Below are 13,242 nucleotides of genomic sequence, written 5' to 3'. Positions count from 1 at the left end.
TCCACTCACCTCAGCCTCCCAAAGTGCTGGAATTACAGGCTGAGCCACCAAGCCTGGCTGAAATCAAATTTCTTACTTGATTGCTGAGTCACTGAATGCCATCACAGAGCATTGCTATTTGTACAAGATACAGCTGGGCTTGGTGGCTCAGCCTGTAATCCCAGCACTTTGGGAGGCCGAGGTGAGTGGATTGCCTGAGCCTGCGGGTTCGAGACCAGCCCGGGCAACTTGGTGAGACCCTGTCCCTACAATAAATAAAAAAGAAAAAAATTAGCTGGGTGTGGTAGTGTGCACTTGTGTTTCTGGCCCCTTGGAAGACTGAGGCGGAAGGATCACCAGAACCCAGCAGGTGATATAGAGCTGCAAATGTTAACCTAATCCAAAACACACAAACACACACACACACACACACACACACACACACACACACACACACACACACAAAGAAAGATACAAATCGAGGAAGGATGTACATCCAATATATTCACAAATCACAGTTAGAGACTTATGATCTACTATGTTTTAAAAGTGCTCAGAGTAACTAGGATTGTTAATTATCTAACTTGAAAAAAATATTAGGGAGAAGCAGTATTCCAAGATATTTGAAGACCTTCCCTGAGAAAAGGGAATTACACTTAAACTGCATAGTTTCAGAAGAAACTATGAACTTGGAACTTGGGTCACTGATTGAAAATTAGAGTGAATCAAGTTTTCCTTCAGCGTGGGGAAAAACTTCGTAACTCATTGTTACGCAAGATGAATAATGCTTTCTTATTTTAAAAAATCATTCATTTAACAACAACACAAAGAAAAGATACAAGGCATCCTGTATGGTAAGAAAGTTAGGTTAAGTAACTTCTCACCTTAGTTGTAAGATACTATAATATAAATGTTAAATTTATTTTATTTAGTAGAGGGAATATATACCACTGTTTTCCAATGTGCAAAACAACAACAATAAATCTCATATATTCTAATCAATTATTGAAAAGACACTAGCACATATCACTCTCGAAAATAGAATCAAACATCTCATTAGGCATCTAAAATACAGGGAGTTTTCCTAAAGGCTAATTTCTATATAAGATAAAACACTATGAACTTTATTTCAAAGCAGATAGGAAAGTCATATGAAAGGTCGTCGATGTCAAAAAGTTTCAAAAATAAGCTTATGATTTATGTATTATGTGTGTGTGGGGGCCTAACTAGGACATTTGACTCAATTAGCCAGTTTAGTGTGTCAGCAACCCTGTGAAAGATTTACTGTCCAGAGAAGATTAAAATATTTGCTTTCTCTCTGAAGAAATTATACAAAGTTGCAGAGGAAAAAAATGTATTTTTGAATCTCTATGTTTTTGTTAATGATCATAATCTTTAAGTATTTTGATTCAGTTATTAATGTTACATTTAGGTTACATGAAATAATTTGTTACGCTTTATTACAAAAGCAAAATGCTGAAAATTATTGTGGAAGTCTATGTATTTTTGGCAAATGTTCATTTCAATAATTATAAAATATGTTCTTAAAACACTCCCCAGTTAACACTTTTTCATCAGCATGACACCTTGCCAAATAATTTGAGACTGATATTCATAGATAATTCTTTTATCTTAGAGTCATTATCTTTCAAAATGCTTCTGTTAAATATGGAATGACTATTTTCTTGCTTTAAAAAAAAACCTGATGGCTCCTTTTGATGGTTGAATGAGAGAGGTTTATGATACTTAAATGAATATCAAAATATGACAGATCATTTTGTCCTGCTAACCACTTTTCTATAATTAGACTGGAAACTTCTTTTAAAAACCTGACCATTTTTACCTATGTCGTCTGGTACATGCATTCATTCATTGAATCATTTAGAATAGTCCTTGAATGCCTACTATGTTGAACTAGAAAGAGCAGTTAAGCTAGACTTAGGGTATCAGGGACTATTTACCAGAGAAGGCAACATTTAAAACAAGAGCTGAAATGAACAAGTGCTAGCCAGATAGAAGGATGAAAAACATTCTAGAACAAAAAATTTGCACGTGAAAGTCCCAGTGGTGAGAAAGAGCATTCAAAGAATTTGAGAATTTAAGACAGGCCCATATGGCTGCAACATTATGTGCAAAAGAAGCAGTATTTAGGTACAGCTGGAAGGGTAAGCAGTGACCAGATTATGAAGGTCTTCCTTGTCCCGCTAGTGATTTCTCCTAATAGCAATAGGGAGCTAGTGTCAGCTTTCAAGCAGAAGAAGGCCATAGTTTGATATGTTCTATGGAAGGTCACTCTGATTGCAGTGTGCAGAAATTACTGACTGGGAAGATCTGGAAGTAGAATCTTTAGCTCAGAGGCTATTCTAATACTCTAAATAAAAGGTGACAACGGCCAGATAAAAATAGTATCAAGGAGGAAGTTTAAGAAGCAGAGAATGACAGAATCCTGGAACTATTGATCAAATAGATATCTGGGATAAGAGATGCCTCTAGATTGCAGACCTGGGCGATTGAGTGGATAACTGTGACCCCCAAATGAAATGAGAAATATAGGAGTATTCACAGATTTAAAGAGAGATGAGTCTAATTTTTGACATTTCAAAATTAAAGTACTTCTGTGTTAAGCAATAAGATCTATCCAAGAAGTAATTAGAAATGGAAGTCTGGAACTTATTAGAGATATCCAGACTGAACATATAAAATACAGAGGTTTTTGGCACACAGATAACTGAAGTCATAGTAATAGATGAAATCACCAAAATAAAATGTGTAGGGGAAAAAATAGACATGAAATCCAAAGTTAAAATTAAAGACATCAATCTTACTGATCAGAAAAAGAAGAGTCTATGAAGGAGAATAAGAAAGAGGAATAATCAAGGGAGGAGAAAAATCAACAGGCTTACTACTGAAGAAACCACGGGAGAAGAGCACTTCAAAAACAGAGTGTCCGGAAATATCATCTGTTGCAGAAAATTCACATATCACGAAAACAAATTATTGTTAGTAAATTTTGATTTAGCAATAAAGATCTTGTGGGTAAGCCTGGAATTATGTTTCAATGGTGAAACCACAAGCCCATTTAAGGTGTGAGTGGGAGATGAAGCAGAGGCTGGAATGTAAACAATGCTTTTTGAAAGTTCATCAAAAAATAGGATAGAAGTTTTCAAGTGACTCACGACCCCGTGGATATTTTTTAAGATAAGAAAGGCCCCTCTTTGCTCATGGTTGGCCTGTTAAAAAAATTAAAATGTACAAGCATTTTTAAAAGAATAAGAAGGGTTTGACCAACTTCAGATGAGAATGAGAATAAGCCAGCAAAGGAGGCAATGAAGATACTGGAGGGAATGGGGAAGCAGAAGACAAGGAGAATCATCTGGGAGGAGAGTAGCTTTAGACAAAGGATGAAACATGGCTTCCCACGGACAGACATAAATGTCAAAGGGATGGAAACTAATGCAGGCAAGAGAGTGAATCGTTTGCCAGGAAACCAGGGGAGCACCAAATGAGGGCTTTCTTTTCTCTGAAAACTGGGTGTCATCATTAACTGAGAGTAAAGTAGAAAATTTGAAGATTTATACTCTATCATATTGGAAAAACCCATTTTACAGTAAATACATCTGTCACAACATGTTTTAAAATATAGAACCAGAAATGTGAAAATCCAATGGTCTAAAATTCATCATGACGATGCCATGACTTCACTGCAGGGAATAGTATAAACTCTCAAAAATACTTAATAGAAGTTCTAAAACAAAAAAATTTTTTTAAGTTTTATGGCAATATCGTGGTAGAAGTGACTTCAGCTACAGTTTGTCGTGAATTACTACACAAGCCGTACCAAACTTTGTGTCACCGTTGGCAGACACGAGGAATGTCAATATGTTCCTCTTGATTGACTGAATGAAGCAGTGCCCAGCGTATGGGGTGACATCCAAGTTCAATGCAGAGCCTGCGGGCAGCTCTGTGACTCCAGCTGAGTAGATCAGGAAATCAGTTCGCTAACATGTTCATCTATTTTGTTACTGACTTTTTTGCTTCTCACCTTTTTTTTTTTACTGTTGTTTATAAGAAGTAAGTCACTGTTCTGACCACTCCAGATCTTGTCTTATAACATCAAACTAAATCCAACTCCAAATTCTCTCTATTTCTTCCTTTTTCTTGACTCCCAAAGTCGTGTCACATTTCCACTAAAAAAACATTCCATGTTGCATTCTTGTTGCCGTGTTCATTAATTTTCAGGTTTTTAAAAAAATTTTTTCGAAGTTGAAATAAATTTCCAGAAGATGGGCTATTATTTTACCTACTTTTCCCTGACTGAATTCTCTCAGTGCCTATTTCATTGCCCTGCATGTGGCTCTTCCCAAGTCCTTATTGCATTATTGATTGTTCTTTGCTAAATATAGTTCTATTTCATCAGAACTTAAATTTGAAAACTATTTATGCACTATTCTGAAACTCTTCTAATTTTCTTATGGAAATGGCTTAAAGCGTATCACCCCAATGTCTCTTATTATGCGAGCATGAAAAAGAAAATATTGACCTGAGATTGTTAACTTCAGATTGGATCTTCTCTATTGATGAAGAACCACCAACATTGACAAGAAATAGGTGAACAACCTTTTTAATGTGATGGTGAGGCTGATCTTTTTTGCCCTTGTTGCTTCTTGAAACATTTACCCTTTCCACCTTGATTTGGTTTCAGAAAGCCCACTGGTAGACATGCACTGAGGTCCCAGTACTTTTAGTACTTTTTCTAGAGCTAAAATCTGGGATGTGAAGAACATTGATGGTCAGAAGAAGTAATAAATTTTAGAGATTCTTGAGGTCTTTTCCCCAATTTAGAGTAAAAGAAAACTTACACACAGATTGATGTAGAAACAAAAAAATAAAAACTCTTATTTTCGGTATACCTACAATAGCATAGTATTATCTCTCAAATGAAAGACCTTCTTTATCTATATAAAAAGCTAAGTTATTTGTCAATGATAAAGTGTGTGTTTGTGTGTGTGTGCATGTGTGTGTGTGTGTGTGTGAGAAATAGAGTATATGTGTTCATAGACACACAAGCTTATAGGTGAGGAGATGTATGATAAATTACATTCTAACTCTCACTAAATTAAAAACACACTTTTTTCCCCCTCTGCTACAGAATTGTCAACATCACACTGCTGGTGACTTCTGTGAACGATGTGCTCTTGGATACTATGGAATTGTCAAAGGATTGCCAAATGACTGTCAGCGATGTGCCTGCCCTCTGATTTCTTCCAGCAACAAGTAAGATTGAGAAATATAACCATATTTTCCAATCAGTAACGCCATCTGTCTAGCACATGGGCTGTCTATGATTTGTCTATTTTTTCCATGTAGACAAAAATCTCAATTTAAGATTGAGATATTTTTAAATAATATAAAAGCATGACAAAAGTGAGTACCTAGTACTCTATGATTTATTTTTCTTTTGAAACACTGTCCAGAGTAAATAATCTTTATGAATCAAAATGTAAATACCAATATTAACATAGCATTTGTTTATAAAATAAATGAATATGTACAAATGTGCATGGTTTCATAAATATACAGGTCTCGTGTTTGTATATAATTCTGCTCATAATAGCTATGAAGGATTGTTTGGGTGCATATTATATCACTTTGGCTGTTTTCATTTATTTTATATGTTTAATTCAAGGGTGAGAAATAATGATCAAGAAAACAATTGGAAAAATAGTACAATTAAAGCAGAGTGACTTATTGTTAGGCTCCAATGAAAGTCAACTCCTAAAATCACAGCCTCCTTTCTTGTAAGATGGTCGGAGCTTGGTACCATGGAAACACAGCCATAAGGAGAAACAAAAGCCGGAATATCTTATTTCAGTGTTGTCTGAACATTCTATACTGGTTTATATATTGATGGAAACCCTGAGTGTTTTCATTTATCTTTTTGCTAAGACTACCTGCACTAAGTGATTTATAGACTTCAATAAGGTAATGCAGTTTTACTCTAAGACTTTGCTTTTGAACAGACTGTATGACATTTGGTTCAGAATTAGAATTCTGGACACCTTATCCTGAGTATTAAAGAACCACGAAGCAATTCAAAGTGATCTTTGTACCTTCTTGTTCTCTTTGTTGCTTACTTTTTCTTTGCACCTTCTTCATCTTCTGCTTTGTCTACATTCTGAAAGCACTTTCACATAAATCATCTCCTTTTCTTCTGCAAGCTCTTCTTTTTTTGTTGTTAGATGAAAGCACAAGCCTTTTATAGGCTGTCAAATGTAAATTTTTAGGTAAGTTGGATATTGATGAGGATAATATGCATGATCTTATTGTTCATCTTGGCACCAACTTATAGGTACAGGAAAAATAATTTTATTTTCATTCCCCCACCCCTAATCTTTCCCCGATGCCCAGATTTAAGCAAAGGAATGTTATTTAAATTTTTTTTTTAATGTGAACCATTTGGATTAGAAAAACTCAACAATTAATTGGTAATGTCCTGGTAAACACACTATAATAGAAACTACAGGAGATATACAAGAGAAGCTTGTTATTTCTCGGAGAAGCTCACTATAAAACTTGTGTCTTAAGGTATGTCAGCTTAAACATAAAGAGAATTCAAAGTCACAGAACACCACACTTAATTTTGGAAGGTTCAAGAATGTATTTTAAAATGTAGTATGTATAATACATCCTAAACAGTGACTGAAGGATTTTTACTTTTAGAGATAGAGGAAATTATATGGGCAAAAGCTTAGAAAATACATGACATGTTTAAAAACTAATAAGTAACAGAGTTTGGAACATGGAGTTCAGCTAGAACTTCACAATTGCAGATGGAAATGAATGAGAGAAAGGAAGTCATATTGTAGAAATCTTTAACTACAGTCTAAGAAATTGCTGTTTAATTTTCTATGTAATAAGCAAACATTACAAGCCTTTATTTTTTTTAAAAAAGGTAATATGATCACAGTCACACTTTAGGAAGACTATTATGAAAGGATTGAGTATAATGAATTGAAATAGGCAAAGGAGAAAAACAAAGATACCAATTAAAAAGCTAGTACACCAGCCTGAGCAAGGGATCATTAGAACCTGAAGGTAAGTAGAGTGACAAGAATGGTGACAAAGGGAAGAATATGAGAAAATTGTTGAATACAGCTCTACAGAATTGAAAACTAATTAGATGGGAGGGGTGAGGATCCAAGCAAGAGTTGAAGATTGAGGTTTTTAGCCAGGTTATCCCTAAAAGGACTTAGGAATGTTGGCTTGGCAGAATCCGATTAGAGGCCTTCAAATTTGACCTCCAATGTGGTGCCATTTGCTGAAATAGGAAAACCTGGAGAGAGCGGCTGCAGAAGAAAGACAATTGAGGTTCAAATAGGTTTGACTTGATAACGAAGTCTCTGTCTGAATGGAAATATACAAACAGCTGCAGGAAATGGAAATCTGAACATTTCAGGAGCAGGAAATGAATAAATAGGTTAATAAACAAATTTAAATCAAATAAGGTTTCCCAGACTAATGTTACCAAGTCATGTGGATAGAAAGAAGGGAGGACACAGATGTGAGGGAGATATGGCTGCGACACCTATCACTCTGTTGATCGCCAGGGTTGAGTCAGCTGATCTGGCTGGCTAGGTGGGTTCCCTTCCCCCTTCACCACTCCACATGCACCCATACTGAAGGTGCATGCTTGGTCAAAGAGAACTATCATCCCCACTAGAGGAGGGACCGTTCTTCGGTCAAGGCAATACAAGAAGCTGCGCTCCCCTGCTAGAAACTCCAAACTAGCTCTCAGGAAGGAAGGACAGGACTTCCTATGTTGGAAAAGACAGAAGAAAAAAGAATCATCAAGGCAGGGGCAGTCAGGATGAAGAGGAAACTCAGGTGGCAGCTGTCACTGATACCAAGGGACTGAAGCAATGAACGGCATCAAATGCTGCTCTTGCAAGGGGAACTGAGTAAATAGGGTGGCAGTTAACTACTGTTATTGAGCAAACGGGCTCACTTCATGATGTACGCAGAAGCCCATGACTATGGCACCAGCTTGTGAGAAAAGATGGGCTTTATTGCAAACCCATCAGCAAGGAGACGGGAGTCAGACTCAAATGTCTCCCTGATTTGGGGTTTGGGCATGTTTTCAGGAATCAGAGAACAAGGAAAAGGATTTAAGAGTGTTGGCTTGGCAGAATCTGATTCGAGGCCTTCAAATTTGACCATTTGTGGTGGGTATGTTAAGGTAGATTTTAGCCCTGGATCTTCTAGACCAGGGGACCCTTGCTTTTAAAGAGACCGTGCCTTTAGGTTCCAGTCTTCTTGGTTCCGTGGAGAGGAATTGTTGGGTCTGTTAGATGTCAAAGCTTTTTACATGGAGCATGTCCAGGCTTTATGACTTGCAGTTTCGTCTGTGTTATATCTAAAAGGAAACTCGATATTTTGTTATCAACAGAGTAGCCCCAATTTGGGCTGGTCCCATAGATACACTACGAAGGTCATTGATGAATATTGACCCTTCATAGTGAAAGCAGGGTTTGAGTTTACAGTTATAAGAAATGTTAAGGATTAAAAAAATGAAAAAGAATGATACTAACCTGGCAGGGGAGATGCCATGATCACGAAGGTGGTTTTTCCAGAGCAAGACTTATCCATTGCACTCCGGTTATGCTGACCCCTATGATTTCCCCAAATGTGAGAAATTCAACTGCATAATTTGTGGTAGTGGGGGACTGTAGTGGTGCTCTCTTCCCTGGTTTTTGTTGTTTAAAGATTAGGTTTTGTGCTCTTCAATGAGTAGCACTGTGTCTAGTTATTTTTTGCCTTAGTAGCTTTCTAGCTTCATTTGAGAGTTCCTGTCTTACTAAACTTGCAAATAAAGTCTTTAAAAAAAGATTGAAAAGAAAGAATACTACCTTGATTGGTTAGCAGGATTAATAAAAGAATGTGTTTTTGTTTCATTGTCATTTTATATGATTTGTATAACTTGAGTATATTTATGCAAAGGACCCTGGGAGAATCAAAATATCAAATTAAAATGGCTAGTTCAGTGGCTTTCAAACTTTATTGATTGCAACCACTGTAACACTTTTTACACAAAAACATATATATGTAGATATCTAAAGATGTATATTATGCACTGTACCATTTATTCAATTGTATTATTTCACATTTAAAAAAATATTTTAGTCAAAACCAACTAAATTTTATAACTCACTAATATCATCACCTAAAGTTCATAGCATGTTAGACTAATTAACACAGTAAAGACCTATATACGATGAGAAGAGAAGAATTAAAACATGAAGCAAAGAAACTAGCCAGGGCAAAGAAGAGAAACCAAAAATCGATTCTGAGGTATAGATGGAGGTGGCTGAAATAACTCACTTTTGTACCTTCAATCTGTACAGTCGGTGAAAAGTAAGGGGTGAGGCATGGTAAGTGATTAACAACTCACTTCCACCGCATTAGGTCAAGTCTTCGTTATCTCTTAATAAAACAAATATGATAGACTTTTAACAGTTATGACAAAGTAGCAGTGCTCACATACCCCCAGGAGTTTTCTACCACCTACCCAAAGAAAGGTGAGATTCTTTACCTGAATTGCCTGAATCACCTCTCCAGACTCAGTGCCCTAGACTCCCTTCTACATGATGTCAAGTCTGGAATTTCTTGCTCTTCTCTAAGCATGCTCACCAACCTTTACTCTTGCTGTTCCCTGAGACTATCCCCATGAAATCCAATTCATTTTTAAAGGCCTCATTCAAACCCCACTTCTGCCACAAAATGTATTCATAGCATAGCATGTGTTTTGTACATTTTGTATACAACTAACACATTTTACCTCACATCAGTATTTTAATCAAACGTTCTTTCAGAAAGTGAACAGGCACTAAGCATATACTTTACCTCAACCCCGTGAATAAAAGATAAAATATATGTGTCCTGTCTTGTATTTGTACATATCTGTCTCTCATACAGAATTGCAATTCCCTGAAGGTAATGATAGTATTTTATTTATTTCTTTTCTCACAAATATTTAATAAGGGCCCAACTCAATGCCAGGCATGATTCTTTATATATGTGAACAAAATAGTCCAAGTTTCCTGGCCTTCTGGAGCTTACATATTTTTCATAACAGAGTAAGAAACAGATACATAATGTAATATCAGATAGGAACAAGTTCTACCCAGAAAAATAAAACAGCCTCAATGAATTTAGAGTGACAAGGGTGCCGTTTTAGATAGGGTAGTCAGTGATCTTCACAAACAGATGAGACTTGTGCAGAGACATGAACAGGTGAGCCATGTGAGTGACTACAGGAATAGCAGTCCAGCCAGAGGGAAAAGTAGGTGCACTGGCCAAGAGACAGGCCTATACTTGGCCCGTGCTTGGCGGACAGCAAGAGCCCAGGGTAGCAGCAGTGTGGATGAGGGAGTGAAGCCAGCAAAGTTCCAAAGGGTAACTAAGTGTCCTGAAGATCAAAAGTTTCCCAATGGCAAGAGATGACGTGATACAGGATAATCCAGTGACGTTATTGATGGAAGCTCCAGCAGCATTTGTGGGTAGAGAGGGTGAGTGCGAAGAAGACAAGGTCAACTCCGGTTGTTAGCACATAGAAACATGGAGTGGTCATTGACTGCAAAGGGGAAAATTATAGAGTGGTCTGGTGTATTTTTGGAGGGGGATAAACTTAGTTTTAGATCTGCTAGGATAGACATAATATGTAAAGCCCTTAAGACTAAACTAGATCATTAAGACCAGGGAGGAGAGGGGAGGCCAAATCTGAAAGCTGAATTGTGAAGCGTGTTAAGAGATCAAGAACATACGGTCAATCTAGCAAAAGAGTCTAAAAAGAACACCAGTGAGCTGAGATAAAACCAGAAAGAGGTATTTTCCAGGATGCCCATTTATCTCTGTAGTGTCCACAGGGAACGACACAGAGAGCAGACGCTGTAAATTTTTAAAATTCTGTTGAGGGGAGTTTAGAATGAGCAGAGCCATAGGGAAATGTAATAGATGGCCACAAAGAGAAAAGCACAAGAATTTCAAAGTGAGAATTGAGAGCAAATGAGGGAGTTGTGAGCAGAAAGAATAAGCTCTAACTTCAAAGGAGATGGAATTCCTACTTCCTCCTTCAGAAGCCCTCTTCGTGACACAAGGAAAAATTACAATCCACCAGAATATCACACAGAAAAAAGTTGATAGCAACCATTCAAGGAAATTACTGCATTCCCAAACAGTATTCTGAGATGCTTTATTTAGTTATTTATTGATGCTTTATTATTTTACTGTAATGTAATTTAATCCTATCAGCTTTCTAGAAGCGCTTGAAATATCTAAAAGCTGTTTCCTAGATCTGTATATGTATACGAGTTCGTGTGTGTGTGTGAGTGTGTGTGTGTGTGTGTGTGTGTGTGTGTGTGTGTGTGTGTGTGTGTCAGTGCGCGCGCGCGCACGTGCACAGATGCACTCAGCATCAAGCTTTAAATTAGAGAGCCAAAAACTTGGCAGAGTGTGTCAATTATGAGCTTATGGGTCTATTTTTTTGTGTGTGAAGGCAAAAATAAATTTGTCGGATAATGAGTTTGTGAGTAGCAGATCAATTTGTTCACATATTTTGCAAAAGTTAGAGTTTATTACTCATTCATGTACTATTGATTTAATGCATTGGTAGACAGTTAGAATTGGGTCCAAATGGCACCTGACCAAATTGAGCTACGGGCCTAGGCCTTTACACCTTATTGCTTTTTCAGCATCAACTGATTTAGCAGACAAGCAAAAAGAAAAATGGTGTTTGCGGTATTACCATTCTGCAACAAATGTATGTTTTCTATTCCTAAATTTCGAATGCATCATGCAGTTTTATCTAGTGGGAACGCAGCACTGCTTACGTTTGAGAGAAGTTTATAACATGCTAATGTTATAAATTTCATGCTACATGCTACTACAGTTGAGTTTCCAAGTCTTTGTTTTATGGAGAAAAATAATCAGAAATCCTGGAGCGAGACAGACTGGCTGTGGTCTACCAGTATTGTAGTGAAAACATAGGGCAAGTTATATAAGACCTAATTATTAGAAAAGACCATAATGTGGTCAGCAAATCTTATTCATTTTCATTGAGAAAGCTTTCCCTTCTCCTCTTTTCACACTAAATGACATTACTCTGTGTTTAAAGGAAAATGTAGTCTGAAATCTGGAGGTAAATTAGAAAAGGTACTCTTTTATTCTAACTGAAACATTTATTCACACATCATGTGTTAAAATGCTAGTGGCTATTTTGGCTGAGTTTTCAGAAAAAAAAGTTATATAGCTTTTGTGCCTTTTTTCCTTAACCTGGAAGATATTCAATAATTCCTATTCTACTATCAGACAAATGTGTATAAGTTCTAGTCTTTTGATTAGTGAACAATAGGACACTTTTGCTAGATGTTTAATGTTTTCATGGCTGTCATATTATAATTGAAATTCCAAAATATGAGCATGCTACATGTGATGTATTGCTAATGCACCAAAAATCAACCAATATTTATATGTTGACTACTATTAGTAGAGTTTGATTGTGATATCCTACTCTTAAGTAAGAACTTTATCAAGAATTATAAATACGGTTTTTATCATCACCTAAAAGCATGTCCCAATTACATTGATAATGGATAGAAGTACTTAATTTTATAAAATAAATGGTTTAATTTTGTTTTACAGCCCTTTTTTTCTGATTCAGTTTCAGCCCTACTTGTGTTTCTGAAGGCCTCGATGATTACCGCTGCACTGCTTGTCCACGAGGATATGATGGCCAGTACTGTGAAAGGTGCCAACTATCAGACACAGGGAATAATGAGACATAGAGATGACATGATAACAGATCACAGTAGGAAAATGTTCACTATGTGAATAATTTCATTATTTTCATATTCTCTGGTAGTAGAAATCATACACTTTCAAAACTATTTTTGTATCTTAGAATTTGTCCAAAGAAAGTTGTTCACATCCATCTTTTATAGATTTTCTCAAAGTTTCTAAATTATTTCACAATCATCTATTTTGTGCTTTAGGATATATATACTATTATGTGTAAATATATATAATAAGAACAAATAAGTTAAATCAATTTTCAAAAGCTTATCAGTAGTTACCAATAATAAAAAGCTGGCTACTGGGCTTGGTGGCTCAGCCTGTCATCCCAGCACTTTGGGAGGCTGAGGTGAGTGGATTGGCTGAGCCCGTGGGTTCGAGACCCGCCTGGGCAAGTTGGCGAGACCTCATCTCTAC

The 13,242-nt window shown here is 36.6% G+C and overlaps 1 protein-coding gene across 1 annotated transcript in view; it reads left to right on the top strand.

Moving 5' to 3' along the window:
• Window positions 1-13,242, top strand: part of LOC103267277 (laminin subunit alpha-2) — a 443,000-nt gene that overhangs the window by 283,048 nt on the left and 146,710 nt on the right. The window contains exons 30-31 of the mRNA XM_008064880.1: window positions 5,129-5,253; window positions 12,695-12,781. Coding sequence (XP_008063071.1) covers window positions 5,129-5,253; window positions 12,695-12,781 — 212 coding nt within the window. The remainder of the gene's footprint in view (window positions 1-5,128; window positions 5,254-12,694; window positions 12,782-13,242) is intronic.

Source organism: Carlito syrichta, unplaced genomic scaffold (genome assembly GCF_000164805.1).
Source record: "Carlito syrichta isolate Samal-C Ts95f unplaced genomic scaffold, Tarsius_syrichta-2.0.1 Scaffold308095, whole genome shotgun sequence".
In the NCBI taxonomy this organism is placed as follows: domain Eukaryota; kingdom Metazoa; phylum Chordata; class Mammalia; order Primates; family Tarsiidae; genus Carlito; species Carlito syrichta.
The sequence above is the reverse complement of the archived record's forward strand: the minus strand, read 5'-3'. Positions and strand labels throughout refer to the sequence as shown.